This window comes from Lagopus leucura, unplaced genomic scaffold (assembly GCF_019238085.1).
Source record: "Lagopus leucura isolate 7727_CA_CO unplaced genomic scaffold, USGS_WTPT01 Super-Scaffold_100009, whole genome shotgun sequence".
Classification (NCBI taxonomy): domain Eukaryota; kingdom Metazoa; phylum Chordata; class Aves; order Galliformes; family Phasianidae; genus Lagopus; species Lagopus leucura.
This window is the reverse complement of record NW_024962266.1, coordinates 27,813,346-27,838,074: the sequence shown is the minus strand read 5'-3', so window position 1 is coordinate 27,838,074 and position 24,729 is coordinate 27,813,346. Positions and strand designations below refer to the sequence as shown.

The 24,729-nt window shown below is 52.0% G+C and overlaps 1 protein-coding gene across 1 annotated transcript in view; it reads right to left on the bottom strand.

Moving 5' to 3' along the window:
- Positions 1 to 24,729, bottom strand: part of SGIP1 (SH3GL interacting endocytic adaptor 1) — a 33,368-nt gene that overhangs the window by 6,805 nt on the left and 1,834 nt on the right. Inside the window, exons 2-18 of the mRNA XM_042873491.1 lie at positions 24,510 to 24,553; positions 15,929 to 15,992; positions 14,808 to 14,832; positions 13,320 to 13,397; positions 12,513 to 12,569; positions 11,941 to 11,995; positions 11,057 to 11,232; positions 10,409 to 10,420; positions 9,356 to 9,367; positions 8,821 to 8,845; positions 8,446 to 8,497; positions 8,080 to 8,165; positions 7,451 to 7,537; positions 6,942 to 7,016; positions 5,200 to 5,646; positions 2,135 to 2,256; positions 1,581 to 1,707 (exon numbers count right to left, since the gene is read on the bottom strand). Of these exons, the coding sequence (XP_042729425.1) occupies positions 1,581 to 1,707; positions 2,135 to 2,256; positions 5,200 to 5,646; positions 6,942 to 7,016; positions 7,451 to 7,537; positions 8,080 to 8,165; positions 8,446 to 8,497; positions 8,821 to 8,845; positions 9,356 to 9,367; positions 10,409 to 10,420; positions 11,057 to 11,232; positions 11,941 to 11,995; positions 12,513 to 12,569; positions 13,320 to 13,397; positions 14,808 to 14,832; positions 15,929 to 15,992; positions 24,510 to 24,519 (1,510 nt within the window). The 5' untranslated portion in view covers positions 24,520 to 24,553. The remainder of the gene's footprint in view (positions 1 to 1,580; positions 1,708 to 2,134; positions 2,257 to 5,199; positions 5,647 to 6,941; positions 7,017 to 7,450; positions 7,538 to 8,079; positions 8,166 to 8,445; positions 8,498 to 8,820; positions 8,846 to 9,355; positions 9,368 to 10,408; positions 10,421 to 11,056; positions 11,233 to 11,940; positions 11,996 to 12,512; positions 12,570 to 13,319; positions 13,398 to 14,807; positions 14,833 to 15,928; positions 15,993 to 24,509; positions 24,554 to 24,729) is intronic.

Here is a 24,729-nt window from a genome sequence, read left to right as displayed (position 1 = left end):
GCTTCTTTCTTCGCATTAAGTGACCGCACATGCAACCAGGATGGAAGCACACCAGCACAGCATGAGGGACACGCAAGAAAACCACCACTCCCAGCACCCTTGGATGAGCTCTGATGGACTTTGCTGCTCTGGGGGCATCGTGGTGGAGGTGAACATCCCCAGGGCATCATCAGACCCTACAGTGAGAGCACTGTCTGCTCTGATGAGGGGCTGCAGCCCTTGGGGCAAGGGGAGCATCGTGGTGATGCCTACCCCTGCCCGGGGCTTGGGGCTGGGATGGATACAGCGAGCAAAGACTGAGTCACTGCAAAACATCATGAAGAAGCTTCATTCATTAAATTATATGGGAAAGGGAAATATGTATATGTAAAAATGAGCACTTAGAGGAGATACTTCAAGCTCATCCCAGGGGGAACTCCACACAAGGGCAGGGCTGCTGGCAATGAGCACAGCCTAAACTTCATACCAACTCTCCTGCTGGTCTCCACCAGCTCCTTACTCAGTTGTCTTCCATCAAAGCCTCCATGAGTTTGCAGCAGCATGCTGTGCTGAAGCTGAAGAGATACACCCATGACACCTCCAGGGTGAAGCCCCAGTGGGATGGAGATGTGGGCGGGAGGCAGTGCTGCCATTCCCAGTGTCCTCATATTGGGAGATCCCATGGAATGCCTCACACCATTGCCAAGCACACAGACACAAACAAATGTGTGTTGCTTTTCCAGACACTTCTTTCTCTAGCAATGTTCTCCTGCTCCTGTGGCAAGGGTCCCAGCTGCTGCCAGCCTGTGGCACAGCAGTGTCATGGGACATTCCCGCTGAGTGCACCGGCACATCATCAGAACAGGACAACCAACAGGAAAAGCCATGGAAAGAAAAGGGAGAAGGGTGTGATCCTGGTCGAAATGGAACTGCAGGAAGCGAGGGTGCAGGCAAGGTGACAGGGACAGAGGCACAGGGGGAGGCAGCACCCCCAGAGCACAGACCTCAGAGCTGGCAGCCAGACATGAAGTATCTGCAGGTGCCCCATGCCACCCCATGGGTTGAGCAAGAAACGTGTTTCTGAGGATGCTTCCTCCAGAAGCAGCACCTTGTTATGATTGAAGATGTGTGAAGCAAAGGGATTCGAAGAGCCTTTGCCAAGACCCCATTTCCCACTCCCACTTTAAGGGGAAATGCATATTTCAGACATTTGAAGAGATGGAGCAGTTGTTGCTTCCTGGATCCCAGAATCTGGCTTCCAGCCCCCCTCCCTTCCAGGGTATGAGCATCCCCAACAAAAAGCTGCTTTTGACCAACCTTATAAACCACAAGCATGTTCCGTGTTGCTTTGCACTTAGTGATAACCTCTACCTCCCCCAAACACGTACTTTCTATAACTGCTGGAGAAAGCCTCCATGACAACAACACCTTGAGGACCCTCCACACCCAGCTCCTGTCCCTTTTTGCATGTGAAAACCTGATTACAATGAATGAGCTTGAACCCAAAGACCGAGCTAGCAAACCAAAAGGGGCTGGGCGCTCTCTCAAGGCCGTTTGGAGGAAGGAAAGGTGAAAGAAAAGCAGTGCCGTAGGATTTTTACCAACTGTGGGAGTGGTGGCTGCGCTCAGGGAATTGGTGGAAGATATGGAAGAAGTACTTTCAGCACGGGCTAAAGGTGCTATCGGAGGAGGACTGGATGAGTGAATAGGAGGGCTAAAAGGCCTGGACTGGAGAAAAACACAAAATAACACAAGGTTAAAGAAAATACACACAGAACATTTGTATTAAACAAACAGAAGCTATTGCTGAAGATGCCACCGTGGTGCACCCCCTCCCGCTGACAGCCTGGGGCCCCCGTGGGGAGGGTTGCATTTAGTGCAAGCAGTATCAGCAGGCATTGCCTTGATGCTCCCATCCCCACTTCCTGTGCTGCTTCACATCCCAGTGGCCCAGGTTTCATACCGGGCACCATATCCCTTTTGGCACAGGGATAACATTCCACCCTCTCTATACCCGCTAACCCCAGGCAGACCCCAACTCCTGCACCCCCCAGGGATGCAGCTCACTGCTGTTCTCCCACATGATTTACTTCTGTGCATAAATAGCAACAAAAACTGCAAGCAGCCCCTGCAAATGCAAGCATGCTGCACCTACCAGGTCTGCGACGGAGGGCTTGCCAGGGGGCAGCTTGGGTCGGGATGGGGGCCGTGGTGGTGGGGGTGGTGGGGTGCTGCAGGCGGCCAGTGGTGTGCCAGGGCGAGCTGGGGACGAGGAGCCTGCAATAGAGATGGAGCATCAGCAGCACATCAGCACACAGACACTGCTCCCAGGAGCTGATGGGGAGGAGACAGGATGTTCCCGCATCAATTCTCCTGTGATGGTTGCTCCAGAGCAGCAGCTTTGCACAGCTGAGCAGACCGTGATTGCTGCAGTACTTGTGGGGGTGACCCCAGTACCCAGAGTCTGGCACCTTTACCCAAGCAGGAGAAAACGATGAACTGGGAATGAAATCTCCACCTGCAACAGCTTTTGTTGTGCCAAGAGCTGTAGGGAAAGGGCACTTCTTCCCCTCCATCCTGATGGCTTCTGTCGGCAAGAGAAGAGGTTTGGACTCTTCTTCCTGAATGTCCCTCCTCCATTTGTCTTGGTACAGCTCTCATCAGGCTTCTGCAGCTCCCAGGGCAGTGCATGGGGCCATCGTGGGGTCAGTCCCAGCCATGGGAAGAGAAGAGGCCAAGGCAGGGATGTGGCTTTGTCCCAGTGAAAAAGAACAAGGGTGGGAAGGGCGGAAAAGCAGATCTGCTGGGAGCACTGCCAACAGCCCAGCTCTCTGGGAGAGCTTCCATGAAGAAGATGGTGAGGCTTTCATGGTCACTCTGGTCATTGGCAGCTGTGGCCATGCTGACTTTTTTTGCCTCCAGACAGAAATTTTAAGAGATGCTTAAGAGAAAACCCAGTGGATCTCTTTGTTCCATGGATAACCTTCCTCCCAAGGTAAGTTTGTTGATATCAGCACTGTGCAATGATCACAGACCACTGCTGGCCAACAGAAGTGGACCTGCAGCATGGCGATGCTGCCCCAATATCCCAGCACCCACCTACCCAGTGTTGGTTACCAGCACCACAGACTGCAGGAGCACACTCTGGTTTGGAGCAGCACTTTCTGCTTGAGCAGACAGTAAGATAATGCTTTTAGATTTGTATTTCCCCACTTAGAAAGAAAACAGCTCACTGAGCTTTTTGAATGTGAGCTCACAGTAAGAAAACATCGAAGCAAAGCCTACGGAGCTTGGACCCATGTAATGAGTGCTAAGATGAGATGTAGGTTTGTTTAAAGAGCATAAGCCCCAGCGACTCACCCCAGCATCTGAAAATTAAGCTCTTCTTATTTAGAAGCTTAATTTGGGTGCCAAAGGTTGATTCCCCCCCCCCCCCGTGTCACTTTCAAAGCCAAACCAGAATTATGCAAAGGTAATCCAGCAGCACTCAATGTCATGTGATGGATCCACACATGCATTTGATCCAGAAGCAGTGTCCCACCAGTTGGCCAAAGGCCTTCCAGGTGCCAGATTTAACTCACAGACGTTCGTTCCTCCCCTTGTAAGGTCGCTCTGCAGCAAGAACCATCAGCAGTTCACCGTGACCCCGCAGGAACCTGCTCACACTCTGATTCCCTCCCCAGCCATGGTGGAACCAGACCCCCATGGGACACCAAGGCAAGAACATTTCAGGGTCCCCAGCACCCCAACGGTGGAGCAGAGTTGGGTACAGCAACCCAGACCTCACAATGAGAGAGAACAGAGGAGCAGGAAGGGAGATGGAGCAACATCCAACTGCCACTAGGTGCGGCTGTATAAAGGTTTGTACTATTTTTGTGTGCATGTTTCAACATTTGGCATGTTTACAGCTTGCTTTCCCACCTTGGACTGGTTAGGAATAACAGCCAGCAGTCTGCAAAGCACGCAGAAAGTAGACAGAAGGTAACAAGTAAGAGATGAGAATGCTCTGAACAGGGAGCCTGACTGCAGGCAGCTCACACCAAGAGGAATTTCACCACCTGCCCCACCATCACACCCCCATCCTCAGCTCAGTCAGTGCAGCTCAGCCATCATGGTGGCAGGAAGTAATTAATGAAGAAACTCAACGGTCCCACGGTGACCTCCTGGAGACGCTCCAGCCCTGAGTGGTGCACTGGGATACGGGCTGCAACCCCCAGAGTCCCCATCCCACCCCACCAACCCCCAGAACCTCATGAGAGCAGCACAACAAAGTCACAGCACTGCCGCAGAGCCAAGCCGCGCTCACAAGAAAAGCAAAGCACCACGGACACCAAAGCTCCTCCAACCACACACGGAGCAGGGGGGTCCTACCCGCTCTCCCACCCCATCCAAGGTGTCGTTAAAGTGATTGGGACCAATTCCAACCCATTGCTCTTGATGTAAAGCTGGTAACGGCAGTGGGACACAGGTCGATCCTGGATTAGGTCTCCATGCAGGATGGCAGCTGGTGAGGATGTTCCAGGAGTTGGGCTCAGTGATTCTTATGGGTTTCTTCCAACTCAGGATATTATATGGCTTTTATGAGTGGCACAAGTCCCGGTGCAGGGCCCTGCTTCTGCCCTGACACAACACAAGAAGGCTGCAGCTTTTCAAGCTCAGAGATCTGGTGTAAACTGACCTCTCAGAGCTTGCTTGCCCCAGTAGACACACATTTATAATTGAGCAGGTGAAGCCAGGCAGGCAGCACACATCGGGCAAAGCTATCGGGTTTTGTCCCTCTGAAACACACATTCTGAAAACCATTTCTCAAAACCCAGCTGTGGCTGCCTGCTGCCAAAACCAGGGCAGGGCAGACAGAGACTGCATTCACCCACTCACCTACTGAGGTCCCAACAGCCCCATGGCAATGGTGCGAGACAAGCAGACTGAAAAAGCTGCATGATTATTCGCCAAGGTGATGGTTTACCTGAAGTATTTGTGCCTCTGTTCACTCTGAAGCCTACAGATGACACAGCTGCAAACATAGCCCCCCTCTTCCCTGTGACGCTGGGTGTACACACAAAGCAGAGGTGGGAAGGGTTGATGGAACACCTCAGCTTTGGGAAGGAAGGCTTAGGGAAGGCTTTCAGACCCATCTGACACCAGACACAGCGGGGAGCAGGGATGAGGACGACACGGAGGCCGAGGGCAGGGGAAGCAGAGCGGGGCAGCAGGACGTACCGCTGGGGCTTCCTGCTCCGCTGCTGGCACCCGGCCCGGGGGATGACACGACTGTACGGTAGGTGGGCGGCGGAGGGGGCGGTGGGGTGGCTCTTTGTCCCGGCCCAAATTCCTTGGGTGAGGCGACCGCTGGCTCCATGTTCTCCTCTTTTGCGTAGGGCTGCTCCAAAGCCTTCTTCTGCAGCTCGTCCAGGCGCAGCGGGGAGGGCAGGGCACGGGGCGGCTCAGCCCCCGGGCTGCCCATTGCCACCGGGGGGGATGCTGCTGGCTCCCGGGGCCTCGGCACTGCCGTCGTGTTTTCCGGGGATGGATCGGAAAAATTGACCCACTTGTTTTCCGTGTGAGCAGCCACAGACTTGGGGGATAGCACGGGGCCAAAAATGCTGTCCAAGTCATTGATTGATGGTGGTTTGTCACTTTTGGCCTCCGTGGCTGGCTGGTCACCTCCTGCGGTCAAAGCAGTGGGTTTAAGCTTAGCATTAAGAGGGCTGCAGTGGCGTGGGGCTCGGCGCCAGCTGCTTTCTAGAGGGATGCTCAAAGCACGTTGCCAAGCACGTGGCTCACCGGCTGCTGGGGGACATCATTCCCAAAGCACACTTGGTTGAAATACATACACTGCACAGGAGAGCATGCAGCTGCCCAGCCCCACGGGTTGCCTCATACAAGGTGCTCCTTTCCACGCGCCATTTACAGCTGGCACACAGCCTTCATTATGTCACGGCTAAATAGCGTCATTATCATCACCAGGAATTATTAGTTAGCTATTAGACTCGCACAGTAAGCACAGCAAACTGAAGCTCTCTTACACACTCCTCTCATATATATATTTATACACACATAAATATAAATATATACATTTACACATGCTGGTTTGACGCTCCCACTGGCGAAGAGCATGCAGTACAGGACAGCACACAGGGTGTATGTATTTCAGCTGCAGCCGGCAGCAGATGAAGCTCTGGCGGCTCTCTGCTTGCTCTCTGAGCTGCCACCACCACCACACATTGCTGTTAATGACTGACAATACCTGGCTACAAGGCTCCATCACACACCCCAGCACAGCGCAATGCCCACACTCCTGTCCCAGCTCAGTTTGCTGCTTTGCTCACTGTTTGCAGCTCAGGGACATGGAGTGAGGCTGCATTTTGCACACATGCTGTGCAGGAGTATGTCTGACCTCCCACAGCACAGCCTGGAGGAGCAGGAACTGCAATCTCTTCCTATAAGCAGCACCATCTATTGCATGCTTATAAAGCACTGGATTTACTCCAGCTGCATGCCAATGCCTCACTCAGCTTTCCTTCACTCACGGTGCAGCATACATGCCTCTCCCTGCTCACAACCTGGGAGGGCACAGCGGGCAGGAGCAGCCCAAGCCCACTGTTCTGTAGGCCCAGAAGCAGAGTGGGAGAGAGGCAGCAGAGCTATTTATTGCCAGTGCAGAGCAGGATTTAAGGCTGGCTTTATATTTTGCTCCCAGAAGTGACTGACACCAGCAGCACGGAGAGAAGAGAGCAGCAACCGAGCCAGAGCAACACCAGCTCAGGACCAGCAACGTCTTTGCAGCATCGCCCTGAACGCGACATCTGCTGAAAAAACACGGACGCAACACAGGACACACAGGGACCAAATTCACATCTGAAACGCAGCCGTTGCATGGGACGCCCTGGGGGAGCCAACCCCGCGGGTCCGGATCCGGCCGCACTACGTCACGTGCGAGGAGCTGTGCGCCTGGCCTTTACCTGGTGCCACTGTCAGGGGTGATGCAGTGCGGGGCGGCGTGGCCGGGACGTTCTTGGGAGGCAGTGGTGGCGGAGCTGGGAGGGAAAGAGAGGAGAGCATAGAATGATTTGGGTTGGAAAAGACCTCTAAGCTCCCCGGCCCACCCTTCTATGCCCACATCCCTCAGTGCCACATTCCCACAGCTCTGGAACACCCCCGAGGGATGGGGATCCCCAACCTCCGGGCAGCTGTGCAGTGCTGAGCGCTCTCTGGGAGAAGAGATTTCTCCCAGTATCCAACCTGACCCTCCCTTGGCTCAGTGTGCTATGGGGACCAGCTCTATGCCCAGCTGAATGCAGGGCAATCAAGGAAGGTGGGAGAAAATGATCTCCATGAATGGTTTGCACTGCTTTCCTACTGCTCCCTCTGCACAGCACTGGGCTGTTCTCCCAACACTATCTAGAGCCAGCAGCAACAACAGGTTTGGGTTCATGTATGTATACACGTGTTTGTTTTTTTGCCAACTTACTTCCAATTGGAAAAGGTCTCTGCAGCTTTGGGGACTCAGTGCTGTTGGGCTGGAAGGAGCCCCAGATCTCAGGCTGGTCCAGAGGAGCTGGGAAAAGAAAGCAAATAAATACAAGTGCAATGGAGATGATAAAGGTTTTTTCCTGCAAATAGCAGAAGGAGCAGTTAAGGTGTGCTCATCTAAAGCTTGCAAGGAGAGGAAACTAAACACTGATGGCAACCCCTCACTAATTAAAGGCATTTATTTCCCCTGTAATGTTAGATAACTACAGGGCTGCCTGCTTTTTAAACAGGACGTGCAATTAATTTGACACTCACGATGCTTGACAAATAAAACAATGCCAATTTGTGTCTTTGGAGGCTTATTGCATTAAGTGAAACATTGAATTAATTACTGAAATCCTCTGGAATTTGAGGATACGCAGAAAATAACCCAGGTATTAAACAAATAAACCCAACTGCATTTACACAGATGGGGAACAAAAACCCAGCAACTCCTCTATATCACATTTAAGCATCTCACACTGTTTTTCTTAGGCTATACGTGCAGAGCCACACGTAGGGACAGCTTTGCTCCAAGATTTAAGCAGAGCTGTTCTTTATGAGGGATGGGTGCAGACCCCAACACACCGTCCAGCTTCTGCTCCTCAAATGCTGACTCCAGCGGGGGCCCAAAGAGCGGTGCCAGTGTGGCTGGGTCCTCCAGGGGCTTCCTGCTGTGGGACAGAGGCACACAACATTCACAATGTGCTGTGAGAAGCTGTGCTTGAGCACAAACCTGTACTTGCAGGGAGCTGGTGTAGTTTAGACTCTCGGCATGCACGTAATTGTGTGCTAAGGTGCTTCAAGTCACATCTGGATGACAACCTAATGGTAGCCATAGTGGAGAGCCCTACTGATGGACTCCACGGAGCTCTGAGGCCTTTGTGCTGGCTGATGCACAAGTGAGCTTTTGCAGATGTATGGTGTGTATTCACATGTACCCCCCAGACTGACCTGCTGGGCTCCGGCGTGGGTGTGGAGCGCCGGGGCCGTGCAATCTCCTCACCTGTGCAAGGTCAGACAGAGCAAAGTTAGAGCTGTGCCCCCAACCCCGCACCGCCCCCCACATCCCATCCTAAGCCCACTATAGAGGTGCAGGCAGAGAAAAGCCTAGGCTTAATTCGGCTCTTGTCTCTACAGTAGATGGCTGTGCTTCTGCTACAGGGCACCCCAGGGATGTCCATATGGCCTTCCTTAAGGGGACACTTGGGTGCCATCATTTCTGCCACAGCAAACCTGCCGTCCCCCTCCCCCCCTTCCCTTTATTAAATTAATTTTAAAGGCCGCCACCGCCAAGCTGTCTGCACTAATTAATTAGGACATACTTACTGGATAAATTCCTCTTAATCATCCCCTGGAATTACAAACACAGGAGGTCAGCGGGGTGTGCAGGGACACAGGCACGTCGCGATCAGCACCCACAGCAGCAGCACAGCACACAGGGCAGAAATTGGCTGAGTTACTGTGCGTGGCTGAGAGATGCCCACCCGCACGTATGTGCTAGGAAATCGGGTTTGCTCCCAGCAGGCAGGGAGCAGACAGAGCCTAGCAAGAAGACTTTGTGCCCCATAAACCCATCACCTGGCAGCTCCGGGTTCACAGCTGCCTTGGCACATGGCTGACAGCTGTCACTCCAACCCGATGGGCACCCATTGGAGGCAGCATGAAAACAAAATCCTCACCTCTGATGGGCTGGGGACTGATCTATGCCAAATAATGCATGGTCAGCAACCTAAAGCCCCGCTCTCGCCACACAACATGCAGTAAAAGCCCCCTCACGTCCCCCTCCAGAGCATTGCAACATCACTGCTTGCACAAACGCATGGCCAAAGGCAGCAAGGAAGGGTGCAAGGAAGGAGCTTACCGGGCTGCGCCGCTGCGGTCAGCGAGAAGGGAGAGAGAACAGACACCTGGTCAGAGAGGGATGCGTCAGCACCAGTGTGGCACCGTGCCTGAACTGGCATCCCAGGGACAGGGAGCATCCCTACTTGGGAACTCAGGCTTGCGACCCTTGGGATGCTCTTCCCCCACTTTTTCAAGCAGCTCCATGCTGATGCACGGCCATCTCTGACTGCAACGAGGGTGGTGCATGCAGAGCTGCCCTCAGGGTGTTTTGGGGTTACTCTGTGCTGCAGTGCTGGTAGGCACAGACCCCAGAAGCCAGGCACACAGCACATCCCACACCTGCCCTTCTGATGCTCTCAGGTATGAATATTTTGGCATCTAAACCCCTTAGATCCTGGTGCCCTGGGTCAGTTCCTGCAGTGGAGCACAAGTGGAGTCCAGCACCCCCGGACAGAGGAAATTTGCCCATTTTGGGCTCAGAATGGCCTCACACCAAGTCCTTATGAGGACAACACCACAGCTGCACGCAGTAGCATTGTGGTCACAAAACACAGATGCACTTTCCTGCCTAACACTACATGCTGGTGCACAAGGATGAGTGTAAAACTTGCTCAGGGAAAGTTGCACCCTTGCACATCTCATCCAACACCAGCCACAGCCTTACCATGGTGCACAAGGACTGCACACATCTCCAGGAAACACAGCCAGGCTCTTATCCATAGAATCACATAACTGTTCGAGCCGGAGACCTTTGAAGGCCATCTGGTCCCACTCCCCACAATGGACAGGGACACCCACAGCTTCATATGTGCTTAGAGTCCCATCTCTGACCTTGGGTGTCTGCAGGGATGGGGTACAACTGCCTCTCTGGACTCCCTGCTCCACCCACCAAGTTAAACCCAAGGGTGAAAGATAGCAAGGAACATCACGCCTTCCAGAACTGTCAGATTCGTTATTTGTCTTTACATTCTAGTTCCAGAGACATGCAGAACAGGTGCCAGGAAAGCAGAGAACACAAGTCAAGACTGTATTAAAAGTTTGTAAGCAAAAAATGTATATATATATTTCTTACCGGACTTTTCCTCTAAAAGAATGCAGAAAGATAAAAAAATAAAAAATAAAAAGAGAAAATAAGATATTTTCTGTCAGGGGCTAACACAGAACTAAAAGGTTTGCATCTATGAACAGAAGGCATCAGCTTCTCCCAGAGCCTTTCTGTAAGCTTAGTGACGTTGCAATAATTTGGGAAAGAGAAATAAAAATGGGGATTTTATTTCACCTTGGCATCTATTTGAGGTTGATTCACACTTCAGATAAGGGCTGAGGATCAACTCTGAGCAGCTTCAGCTGCAGAGACTCTGTAGCCCACTCCAAAGCCCATAGAAAAAGCAAAACTCGCAGATCTGTTCCCAGCAGAACAGACTGGGATGTGATAACAAACTCAACAAGCCTTAGGAAAACCAGTGGGTAGCAGCATTCATACCAGGGAGCAGACATGGCTGCTCCCTTCAGACAGCCCTGGGAAGAAGCATCCTGCAGCAGCACTACGGAGAACCCACAGATGTTCCCCAGCTCAAGAACTGTGACGAAACCCCATGGCTGCTTTCTATGGATCCAGTTGGTGAGGACCCAGAGCCAAGGTTCCCCACTCATACCCAAGGGAAGGGACTCCCCAGGCCAAAGAAAGCAAACAAAAGAGCTGGAGACAGAGATAACTCACCACAGGGGATGGAGAAAGTGCAATGTTGCCTACAGATGCCTTCAGCTCATCCACCGTAGCTGCGCTCTTCAGGATATCCTTAGCCTGCAGTGGTTTGATCTTGATATTGTACTTCTTGTGGGCCTCCTCCTCCTCCTCAGACTCACTGGAGGAGTAGAAGTGCTTCCCTTTGGTGGGTGCAGAGCAGCTAAGGAAGCTTGCTTGGGGATCAGGAGCGCCCACCAGCTCAGCAATGGGTCAAAAACTTGCATCTCGCTGATAAATGGGAATTAAGCATTTCTGAAGCACTCACCCTTGACCTGAATGGCATGAGCAGCTACAGGGACAAGCCCTACAGCACTACCCATGGAAGTGGGTAAGAAGACTGCTCTGCTGCAGCCCAGCAAGGTCTGCGTTGATGCACAGCCATCCTCCCTCAGCTCTGATGGGGACAAAGTCTTCCATCAGCAGAAGGTGGAACCCTGTTGTTCACTTGCCCTTCTACAGCTGTGAGCAGGACGCTATTAGCCACAAGCTTGGCACGCATGCAGTATCCACAGGCTGCACCCTTGTTTCCTCACCCTTTATGGGGATGCATTATAGACCTGTAGATCACAACCCAAGTAGAGTGCATCAGATTGCACAGGAAAGCCAGTGCCCAGTACTGTGCTCCCGCTCAAGCCATAGCATGGATCAGAGGCAATTAAACCTCTGCCTCCTGTTCCACTGCCATAGATAACACTCTCTGGGAGCTGGTTTGGGCTGCAGAGTAACAGCTCAAAGGAGAATAAAAGGGGGAAAAAAAACAAAAACAAAACAACACATAAAAGCCAGTGGCCTTTCTGTGAACCCAAGCTCATCTTGCAGGTCGTAAGCCAAGAGGCCAAGTCCACAACAAAGGATATAGCCTGGCTCCTCGGGTCGGATGCTGTAGCCCTCCTCATCAAGCTCTGGGGAATTCTGCATGGGGCACAAAACACGAAGGATCAACACTGCTGCTGTTTTTGTTGTTGCTGTCACAATACTAAATTTGTTTCTGCAACACCCAATTGCAAGCCACGTTTGTCTTTGGTTGTCCTCAATGTCCTTGAGGCATTGGGCAGTGCTTTCCTCACCTACAGAGTGCAGAATGGTCCTTCACTTGGTCACCTGGTTTCTGGACCATTTTATAAGCCTGCCTTCTGGATCAGTTCTCAATTTATTGATGCCACATAAAATCATGAAGTTTGGGAAGGTACACTACGATCATCTAGTCCCCCCACACCCACTAAACCATGTCCTTTGGTACCCTTTCCTTTAAAAGAGATCCAGAATACACATCGGAGAAGGATTAATTTCCTTGCACACCTGTAATAATGTCTCTGAAGTCATTATTTTTATTCAGTATTCCTCAGCTTTGAAGCTGAGAGTGCAGCTGGGGGACATGGCTCACAAAGGAGCACTGCCCAGGGCAGGGGCAGAGCCCTCAGACACTTACATATCTGTCCCAGTCGATCTCTGCATAAAATCCATTTGGGGCCCCATTCGTTTTCTTCTGTAACACATGGGAAAACAAGATTTCAACACTTAAAATGAAGGAAAAAAAATAGGAGAACATTGCATATATGCAGGTGTTTGTGAATCTGTGTAGTGAGACTCTACCACATAAGCTGAGCAAAGGTTCACGGGCTCTCTTTAAACCAACCCTTGGGTTTAAGTTCCCTGAAAGATGGCGTTTCTCAAGGGCAGGGAGCACTGGCAGATGGCTCTGTGCTTCTACCCAGGTTGGGTTTGTTGTTCTCCATCACAGGCAGCCAGGCCACTGCCATTCTGGGGGCCAGGACGCAAGCTGATCCCCAGACACCCATTGCTCACCAGAATCACAGCTGCACCAGCCCCATGCTCCCATAATGGCCACAGAGACTTGGAGTCAAGCATCAAAATGATGACCAAACACCACTGTAGAGTTTTTCTATAAACGGGCCTTGCCCAGGGCTGGTGAGGCTCAGGGTGATCAACAGCATGTACCAAGTCCTGGGTGTCTGATGGAGAGTAAAGCCAGAATACAGTCAAGTACAACATTGTCCTTCACTTCTGAGCTTGGGGTCATCACCAAATTGCTGTTACACAGAGGTGACTGCCAGCAGCAATGCATCCCAACAGCGGTGGCACTGACATGATCCAGCAATTCTGTGGCCCAGGTATTGGTCTGACTCAACCTAACCCACATTTTCCTGCAGTCTGGATCTCTAAACAAGAACTACATTCAGTTCTCATTTGTAGCTGTAACCAAGCATTTCCTTACTGAGTTATTTTTTCCTTGCTCCCGTGTGCCCTCACATTTGCTATGGCAAGGTGGCTCATTGAGATGAGGGCTGAGAGGCTGGAATGGATTGGGGTTGGGCAGAAAGAGGGTTAACGTGTTGGGCAGTTGGCTGGTTTTAAACAGAAGAACAAATGAAAGGAATCAGCAAACACTGTGGGGTCTGTAAGGAGGGGATGACTCCCCAGAAGGGCTGTATTCAGCAGTGAGGTTGGCCCCAGGGCTATCATCCCTACCACAATATGGCTTTCTGCAAGAACATGCTATACGATGAAAACTGAAATCTCTTCATCCTCCAATGCCTGTTTCAAAATACTCAGTGCTCTCATTACATGTCAAAAAAAAAAAAAAAAAAAAAGTAAAGAAACTGCTTTCCTGCTTCCTCCAGCTTACTGAAGCACTGGAAACCATGCAGGAAAGCAAACTGCCTGCAAAACCCAAAATACACATCTTATGGAGAAAGCATCAGCTGCTGGCAAGGGTTGGAAGTGGTGTTTAGGTTTCCAGCTCAGACATCTTGCCTCCAGCCCCATCTGAACACAGTGCTACCATCAGCCATGCCCAAGGAGCTGTCAGCTGGGTTTTCACTGTCCAAAACTACATTTGGCATTGCTCAATGCAGCAGCTTTATTCACTACAGATTTCTGCACGTCACAAAACTCTATTTCATCGCGTTTTCTGGGATTTTGTTTAACTGCTGAACAAAGCCTTGATTAAAGCACTACCTGAGCTGCAGGCTTCTTAATCACTAATTAACAGCCAGTAACAAATGGCAGAGGAACGTGGGCGAGTCCAAAGCCAAGGATCTTGGGTCAGATGCAGGAAACAAGATGGCACGTCTCTAAAGGAGCAATGTGGCACCCTGATGTCTGCATGATGCCACGCTGCACAGCGATGCCATGTGTCCCTGGCACTGGGCTGGGCATGCAGTGCTGCTCTCCTGCTGAATGTCTCCCTAGGGCTTATTTTAAGCCTCTAATGCCTGAATCCACACAGTCCCAGTCTGAGCCCAACATACTTAACTGTAAATTGGAAATCAAGCAGCTAAAGTGGCTCCTTCCACTGCCTGGTTCTAGCAGGGGCGTTCCTATCCCTAACCAAGAAAAGCAGCAGCATCTTGAGAACAGCTATCGTCTTCATTTCAGTTTAATATAGAAAACAAACTGATGTAAGAAACAGGTGTGTGGCGATTTGCCCTTAACCCCAACCACAGAAAATCTGCCCTGAGCCGATTGTGCTCAGCAGGAGCTGGAATCTCCAGGCACCTGAGCCACCACAGGGGGTATGCAGCACCTGCTGCCTATTTTCACCGCGTCAATTTTGTACAGAGTCCTAAATTATTATTATTTAAACAGCTTCATCTGGACTTGGACACTTATTTGCTATGTTAAGAAAGAAGTGGTTCACAAAACAAGCTCCCATGATGGCCAACGAAGCTGCTAATGCGGAGCAGCGCTGCGCGGTACTTACGATGCCGTCCCTGTCCGGTGACCCCCTGCAAGGAACAGAAAAGGCACCTGGGTTAGCTCCAGCACAGCCCCACTTGAGGAAATGCAGAAATGGTGCTCTGAATGCTCCCGCAGCAACTGGAGCTGTCATTACAGCATTGCCAGCAAAGACAAATTGCTGGTGTGCTCCTCAGAAACCCCGCACAATGCGCTCTCGTGTCATTGGACAGCACACACATCAGTACACCGAGTGCTTCTGTGCTGCAGAAGTTGGTAGAAGTTGCAAATGAGTAATCCAGACTCCATGCAGCAAGACTGTTCCCTGCCAGAAGTATCACTGCTTCATTTTTTGGGTGGGTTTTTTAAGCAGGTGGAGCTGAAAATCCCCCATCATCTCCATGTCTGGGAGCTTTGGCCCTGGGGCACAGCAAGTAGCCTCACAAGGCAACACTGGACCGAGTGTCAGCAAGGGACAGCTTAGCAAAGGGATGGATGTGTTTGTTGGATCCAGGCTGGCCCCTTGTTGATGTGTTGCCAGAGATTCTCCACAAATTAATGTCTGACTCATGGCACCACAGAAAATCTGAAGGGAGCTGCTGCTGGGTTGGGCTAATTTGATGGAGATTAATGCCTTTTTGTCAAACTTCCCCATAACGCTCATGTGTGCTCCTCTCTCATCTCAGGGTTCATCTCCCACTTCCCTCGCTACAGCCTTCTCCTCTGCTGGCTGTGACCCAACCTCCTCCAGATGTGGCCCAGGGACCCAAAGTCCCTCCAGCTGTGAAGCTGATCTCCATGCCACCACTCCTCACCAAAGACCCTCCTGTTTCAATGGGATTTGTGTCTGAACAGATTCCAGCAGATGTGCACATCAGTATTTGGGCAGAGTTTAATCTGCTGCAGCTCCCAGAGGGGAACTGGGCTTCTGATCACTGCTCACTGTCACCATGCACAGCAAACACATGCATGTTCCACAGCTCTGCAGAGCACACATGGCTGCAGGTCTCTGTGTGCATGGGAGGAAATGGCTCTGATGCAGCCATCGCTGTGAGCCGTGACTTGAGGATGACAGATGTCCCCAACACACCCAGCTCCTTCCTGCCATCATTACTTATTAATGTATTTTAGATCTCATTGACTTACGTGGAATCAGTGTCCTTTTCTTTCTTGCGTATACCAAAGGCCTTCCTTGTACGTTTTTTCAGTCCTGCAGGGAGGAGTATAAGAATGCAATATGCATGTTACACTCCAAATTAAACTCCAAGAGGTTGCTTCCCCAGCTGCCAGCTCTAAGTCATAAACAAGGTGAAAAGAACTCCCCAGCAGGGCAGCGCAGGCAGTGTGTGCTCCTGGTTACACCTTGCTATCGTTAAGTGAATGCTCATCAACTTGCTCAATTGCATATTTCACAGAAGTATTTGTGACCTTACTGTCTTAGTGATACACTCCCTGAGGCAGTGGGGAAACCCTTCTTGGGGTAAATAAATGAAGAAAAAAACCCAAAAACCTACTCAAATCACCGATGCAGTGGTTCAGCACAGCGCTTATAGTTACTGGCCCACTGGGGGCAGGGGCACACAGCTCTCAACGACCAAAGCTGCAGGTACTGGCCGAGCATCCCTTCTAACAGTAGCTGTGGGCCTTCCCTGCCATTTTTTTTTGGAGGAAAAGCTGTCCCTGAGAGCACTCTAACACCTTGCAGTGAATGCACCTAGGTAGGCATTTTAGCATATGAACCGCTTGGAGCTACCACGAAGCTGGGCTGCTGCTCTCCTCTGCTCTGCCTTCAAGCTTGTGCATGCCCTCCAACCAAAGTTATTTTCTGCTTTCCCAGGAGCATCTCACTCCTCCGGATGGATGCAACAAACACCCCCAGTGCTGGCTTTCTGCAGCACATCACAGCACACCAGTCTTGAATTACCACAAAGCAAGAGGAGCCTCAAGGCTCCTGATCCCCTACAGCCAGATGTTTGGTTGTCCAACAACAGGGCCAAGCCAGGGCAGCGCCATCAGACTCTGGCAGCTCTCTTTGGTGCTGCTGATGGAGCCCTAGGAGGTCATCTGAAGGCAGTGCAGCAGCCCAACCCCAGGCACAAACCCCACACCTTTGCACAACAGCCCCCATTTGGCTCGTCTCACCTCCCAGCTTTCCCACCAAGCAAGTTATTAATAACACAGGAAGATCTCAGCTCCCAGAATAACATTGGCTTCCAAACCCAAAGTAGAACAGGGAGGGAAGTGAATGACCAAACTGAGACTCTGTTCGGCCTTATCTGAAGAGAAGCCCAATTTGGCTAAATTCTGTAACAAAGCCTTCTGCTCAGTTACATAATAGACCCACCATCTGCTGGAAATGTAACTACAGTTAGGGGAAGGAAAGATGTTTAAGGAAGGGTGAGAGCTTCCACAGCACCACCAACCGCAGCAGAAGCGGTGCATCATGCTGGGGATCTCATCCCAAACGTGCAGCTCCCTGCAGCAGGGCATTAGTCACCTTCCATTTACTATCATCTTCCCCCCCTCCTCGTAATACCTATGAATCAGCATCTAAGAAATGCAACTCGGTATTTAATGCTCTGAGGCTTTAAACCTTAATCTTAAGAGCTGTGCAAACATCTTCTAGACCAAAGACTTAACAGCTCTACAAGAAAGAGTCCCATTCTGCCAGCGCCAGCAGCCTCCTGCCAATGGATGGGACAAAAGCTATGCTCCTGATCCCCCAACAGGGAGGGGTGCTGGGAGGAAGAGCTTCAGAAAGGCAATATCCATTTCAACACAGAAAACATCCATGGGAATACTGTTGCCCCAAATGCTCTTTTTTTTTTTTTGATGACAGAAGCATTAAAATAAAGCTATTCAAATGCTTTGATCCACTAGGGCTGCTCAGTCTGTGCACTGGGATAAACACATTCATGACCACATGGAGCCTCAGGACCCCAAGCAACTGCAAGGGGAGGAGAAAAGGAGAAATTCTGCCATTTTAGGGACAAACAGCATCAGCTCTGAACGCCATGAAACACGAGATGGTCAGTTTGTTTTGCAGTTGGTTTGCTGCTGGGTTTTTTGGGGGCTGTTTATTTTCCCTGGAGCTGATGTGGGCAATGCCCATTCCCTTTGCATGCACACCTGCTCCTGCTGAATTACTTCCCTAGGTCCAAACATGGAGAAATCTGCTGCTGTTTCCAAGCCAAGTGACAGTATTTACTTTGCTCCAGAATTAATAACCCTCAATTTGCTCAGCAAAACTGAAGCAGAGGGAAGACAAAATGCCTCTGAACTGACACGTGCCTGCACCAGGCTCCAAGCAAGAAGGTCTGACAGATCCAAAGCTATCTGGGGACCAAGAATTTCTTGCAGGGCAAGGACAAGGCTCCATACTCTCCCCACAAAAACAAGGCCCATCAGAAAAAGTTTCATTTTCCAAAGATAGCTTGGAAAACCCTTCTACAGACTGCAGGATGCACCCATAGGCAATCATAGGCCATCATTTGTTGTGCACAGTGCAATGACATCTAAATGGGCACCCAAACAACGCTGGAACCTAAAGCAGCTCTTGGCTCCTTGTAAAGGAGCAATGAGCACAGCAGGGTATGGATGCCTGCACCAAGCATCTTTTAAATTTATACATATATTTTGTATTTAAGATCATAAGGAAGCAAGTCATCACCCACATGCTGTGCACTAAGCTCAGTAATGCAGCCACACTGATTGCTTGCTGCCTGTTTACTCCAAGATCAGGTCCGTAGGGTCAGCTCACAGCGAATCATGGACACAAGTGTCCCCACAGTGCCACCAGGACACAAGGTGCAGATACAGCTGTGGCTTTCATTCACGGCTGGCACACAAGTGCCAAATAATCTCCTAAAGGTTGCTGTGCTATGCAAGTCATGGCCCAGCACAGGTGCTCCCTCCCGAGTGATGCTCAGACTCCTATTTTTAGGGTTTTCTGTTTGCTGGTCAGGAACAGGGGATGATGGCCTTCCCAGACACCACCCAAGCACTGAGCAGCTACGGGAGGGCACGTGGCACATGGACAGCATGGACAGTGTCCCCCCGTGTGGTCAGGAAAGGGCTCTCCAACCAAGGTCTGGGTGGGTTGCCAGGGAAGAGGTGTCACCTGCTTCCATGCCAACATCGTCATCCAGAAGTGTTAACTTACACAAAATACATTCAAATTCACATCTCCACATTGGGAAGATTCACACCCAAAATTAATCACAACACGGGCTGTCTTTCCAGTTCCCAGAACCTTCCTGTTCTTGAATGGTCTGCCATCAAATACTTGGGTTTCAGAGAGGAGATCAACCACAAGAATTTGTAACTAACAAGAAAGCCAAGAGGCCTGACTCAAGAGGAAAGGCCCCATCACCAGGCACTGAGTGCCTCCCAGCACCTGCTTCCAAAGCACAGCCACACTGCCCAGGGGGGCTCCAGGCCCCAGGTGGAAGGACCTGGGCAAACATCACTCATAAATCACACTGGTTTCTTCTGCACTAGAGCCAAGACGAGGGCAACACCCTGCAGAGCTCCAAGGAACTATACTAAAACCAACCTCCTTCCCCATCTGGAAGGGCACGCTCAGAGGGACCGAAAGGCGCTCAGTGGGAGCAGTGGGGATCTCAGGGGACTTTTCCAACCAGAATGATTCTATGCTCCCATGAGAAGCACACCAGATGAGCCCATCTCAGGCATATTTACAAATGTCACCATCTTCCAGAAAAACTCACCTGTGTGGGGACCACTGCATATCCTGAATGTGCATTTTCCAAAGGTAGGCTATAGGTTTGAAGTATTGCAAGTGAGAAATACCAAAGCCCAACAATAAGGAACCCTGCACATTCCTCCCTTGCCCATCTTCCATCCATCCCATGGCAGTGCCATTATGGGATTTCCCTACCTGGAAAACTGAGGGATGTGAAGAAGCATCTCAGTGCTGCTCCCAGCAGTAGTAAACAAAAAATCCCAGCCTTTCAGCCCACAAGAAGAGCTGCATGCATATCCTTTCATCACAGGTCGTGGGGAGGGGCTTCCAGCTGTTGAGGGGAGGGCTTGGCGCATGCTTTGGTACCACCTCGCCATAGCTGTGTCTGTGTTCATTTCTTATATCTTGTGAGGAGCTTCTGGTTAAGCCAAAAGAGCATCCAGGCTGGCATTGTACTGACAAGCTTGTTTGTAAGCTTACAGCATCAGTAACAAGGGCAGGATACACGGTAAGACCCAGCTGAGAGGCTGCGTGGCAGGAGGGGGGTGAGACTGCACTCCAAGGGACGTGCGGAGCGACAAATGCCCACTGACACTGCACACACACACACACGAAAGCCCAGCACCCATTCATAATTCATCAGCTCCAATACCAGGGTGCATCTCTAACGATGTCTCCGACGGGTTCTGTAGAAGTGGCTCTGCAGAACAGCACAGCAGCATGGCAGGAGGTGCCCCCCAGCACTGCACCCTGTGCTGGAAGCCCCACCTCCACCAAACCCCCACAGCCATTCCAGCACAGCCCGTGCCCTCAGCTGCCTGCTCAGCTCCCTGCAGCTGCACAGGGTGGGAGGTTATTTTCCCCACCCTCACTCAATAGCTCTCAAGAAAAGCCACAACAAAACATATGCACACACACACAAAAAGAAAACACGGGGGGGAGAGAATTTCCCCCAAACAAACAGGTACAAACCCATTAAAATCCCCCACCTCCACGGGGATGGGTCTGGCTGCGGTCACCCCCAGCATCTTTGCTGCACAAACCGCACAGCACTGCTTCAGAGGTGCTTGGGAGTGGGGAACATGAAAGCACAGCTGGCACTCAGCATTGGGTAAGATTTAAAGAGTCATAATTGAAGCCCTCAGAAGGGTGTGCCAAGGTTGGGGTGCTGGGATGGTGAGGAGCAGATCCCTGATACGGCTGCATTGGGTGATTTTCCCAGTGCTGCTACCTTGCTGCTTTCCAATCCATATATCACATCAATCTGCATTTGCACTGGTAGTGGGCAGCATCACCTGCACTGCTGGAAGGGCTGTATGGGCAAACCCAGTGCTGGCCACCCCTGCACCCTGCACTGTGCTGGGAGGGCTGGGCTGCTCCTTCAGTACCTCCTCATGCAAACCTAGCATCCATGAAACCAAAAAATACCCAAATCCAACCCAAAAGTTGACGGAAGTGCCATTCCATGGGGTTGAAAGCACAACCATCAGCAGCTGCAGCCATTCCGCCAGCCTTCCTCTGCCAACAAAGCAACACACCTCCAAAAACCCTCAGGAACATCAGCCTGTAATCGAGCTTCAATTAAAAATGAATAGCTGAGGCCATTCAGGAGCAGCAGGCCAGGCTTTGCGCTGCTATGTTGCACACGAGCAGGGCAGGAGCCAGGGACCTCCTTATCCCCACTGAATGTACACAGCTCAAATATACCATCTTATGGAAAAGGATGCGTTGGGTGAGCATGGAGAATGGGAACAGCACCACACGTGTGCCTGGAAGGGAGAGTCAGCATCCAGCAACCACCAGCATCTCAACGGCAAAGGGCTCTCCCTGAAGGTCTCCACAGACACAGTAAGGGCAAATTTGGGCACTGAGCAGCTCTGTGCAGCAGGGATGGCTGTGGGCAACCACTCATCCAACCTTCAGCTGCCTGAGGCCCTGTGGCAAAGACTCAAGGAGATGTGATTTCACCCTAAAGAGCCCTTATAATGTGCGTAACACCGATGAATGGGGCAGCAGGGACCCCAAAAGCTGTGTTTGGGCACACTCCAAACTGGGCTCACCAAACAAAAACTTTTACATCTGCATCCCACGTACCTATGAGCCATAGAACCATTGCAGTTGGAGAAGCACTCTCAGCTCCCCAAGCCCACTCTCACCCCATCCCCTGTGCCCCACATCCCTCAGTGCCACATCCCCACAGCTCTGAACACCCCAGCGGTGGTGACCCCCCACCCCCTTGGCAGCTGTGCAGTGCTGAGTGCTCTTTGGAGAAGAAAATTCTCCTAATATCCAAGCTGACTCCCCCCCGGTGCCACACGAGGCCGTTAGTTCTCATTCTAGCCCTTCATTTTCTCCTTTCCCATCCAAAAAGCCCTGTCCATAAACATCTCAATACTTCTCATGGCCCAGCAGTCTGACACATGGTGTCAGGGTGCTGCGTTTGCTGCCCAGCTCCTATTTCAGCTGGCATCCTCTGCACCTTCACACAGCGTGGGTTTGAACTGGGGAGTGCTACCAGGCTTAACCCAACACATTTCCCAAATTCCCAGAGTTTGGGTGGGGCTTTGTTGTTGTTTTCAAGCTAGATCCCTTTATCCCCTCCCTCCCTCCTTTAGCAAGACCTATTGAGAAACGTGCTGCCCTAGGAACAGCTGGAAAATCCCAAACCAGCTTGGCTGGACTGGGTGGTGTGCCCAGAGCTCTGCTATCTTTTGGCATCGAGGCCCATCATCAGCCCAGCCGATACAGAAACTCCCTGAGCCCCACGTGCTGCACAAACACACTGACATCCAGAAGCACTGTTTATCAGAACAAGACCACCTAAGACATAACAAAGCCAATGTTCTCTCTTTGGCAAAGGAAAAGCTTCCTCTGCTCTGTGCCCTTGGCTGCCCCCAGGCCCAGTGTTACCCAGCTAAGACAAGCACTGCTAGGAGGCAATGCAAAGCATGGCCATATGGGACGTGAGCAGCCGCACATGGAAGCCCCCAGCATGTCCAGATGCCCCAAAAGCACTCAGAGAAAGCAGAGCAGAAATTCCTGCCATCTCAGCCAACCTCTGACCTCAGGGAGGGTGGGAGGAACCGCTGACCCCAGTGCCACCCCAATGGGATCATCCATCAGCCACAGCTGGGTGATCTTCCAACACTGCACATTTGCACCGAGCACCACATTGCAGCAGTGATTTCAAAACTCAGTTGAGCCATATGTGCACCCAAGATGCAACAGATTAAAAAAAAAAGAGATAAATACACCCCTTTGTTCCCTTGCACGTGGATGTTTACCTTCACAACATCACCAGGTTGTTTTATTCCCCTCCACCCCCATCACTTCTCTATGGCTTCTGCCCCCATCTACAAAGAGAACTAGAAGATATCCCATCTTCATCCTGAACCCAGCACAAGTCCCCATCACCCGAAGAGGCCACATTCTCCTGCTCCCATGGGAGGACACAGCCCCAGTCCATCCAGCTCTGTGGCACCAGCAGCCCCACAGTGCCCCAGTTCAGCACCACTCAAACCCTATGGCACAGTCAGTGCGGGGAAACACAAGTGCTTCACACGGCTTTGAGAGCTTGAAATTGGTCCTAAGTTGAGGGCATTCAAAATGTTAGGGCCATGGTCAACGGGCACAGCAGGGACGGGTTGGGCTTGATGGTCTCAGAGGGTTTTCCCAACCTGAAGGGTTCTATGAAAAGGAAGCCTCTGTGCAAGGTGCCAGTGGGGCATTGGGCATGAAAGTTCCACTCTTCCACAAATAAAGCCAGTTTCCAACTGTTTAAAAATTAATCAGAAGCATTAATTATTTCTCCTCACTCCATTTTCTCGCTTCCATCCCAGGTTCCCACGCACGAGTCGCCGGCAATGGGGAAACTTTCTGCGGCCTTTTCCTAAAAACCGCGCGAGACGATTCTGCCAGCCACCATCCCACCGCCAGCAGAACCACCGAGGAACCCAGAAAGGAGCCCAGAAGGGAGCTCAGCCCAGCCCAGCCCCCTCCGCAGGCAGACGGAGCCGCCGCACCCAGCGCGGCAGCAGCCCGGCTGTAATTCCCACCCGTTAATTCCCCCGAAGACGCAGCGCTCGCGAGGAGCGGCTCCCGCAGCCGAGCTGTGTCACCGGCTGTGCTGTGAGTCACGGCACGGAGCGCAGCGCTGTGCCCTGAGAGCAAATCTTTCCTTTCTCACCCATCCCCTCTCCAACATCGGTGGAGCATAAATAAGGCCTTGAAGGACAGGGATGCCCGCTCCCCTCATCCCAAGGAATCACGCAGCACGCGCAGCCCTCGGTCATGGATGTGACCAGCGGGAGGTGGGCATCTTCCATCGGCACTGCGGGGTGATGGCCACACGGATCCCCATTTGTGAGGTTGCACACGAGGCTGGATCTGGGCACCCTGCACCGGGGTGGCACAAATAAAGCAGAACACCTCTACAATGCGTGCTGGGGCCTTGAAGGCCAAAAGCCGTTCTGCTTTAAGCGGATAAAACCCTTCCTCCACGGCATCTCGCCGCAGAAGGCGTAAGGAGGAGCTCTACATATGGCCGAGGCGGATGACACGGGTTACAATCTGTGCAAGCGGTGCCCGGGGGCCGTTCCCCACACAGACACACAGCACTCAACCGGGAGCCCATCTCCCCTTCCATCTCCTCTGTGCCCCCTCCCCAGCACCGCACCTCCCTACCCGGCGGTGATGGTCCCTTTCGGCGCATCCCTTCCCGGTGGAGGGATGCACACACATAGCAGCGCACGGCCATAAATCACGCGGACCCATCCACCCCCCCTTTCCCCGACCCCGCACCGAGGGGCCGGGGCCGTGCAGACCCCATGCAGGGAGGTACCCCGGCCCCACAGATACCCCCGCAGGTTCGGCGGCAGCTCCACCCGGCAGAGCGCTTCAGCTCAGGGGGGGAAATGGATTTTAATCACGATCTTATCATGATGATTTCAAATGAAAAGGTGAAGGATTCCCACCCCGACGCCCCCTCCCTCACCCGCCCCCCATCACTCCCCCACCCCCTACCTTCCATCATGGTGGCAGAATCGCATTCCTCAGTCTCCCGGGAGCTGAAAAACACAGATGAGGAGGACGGTCGGGCCCCGCTCTCCGCACCCCCGGACCCCCCCGGATCGGCGGGGCTGTTAGCGGCGCTGTCAGCGCGGGGGGCGGCCCACGGTCGGGGCTGCGGCTGTGCCGCCCCCGGAGCGCCGGAGATGCTCGGAGAGGCGGTGCCCCCCCCCCC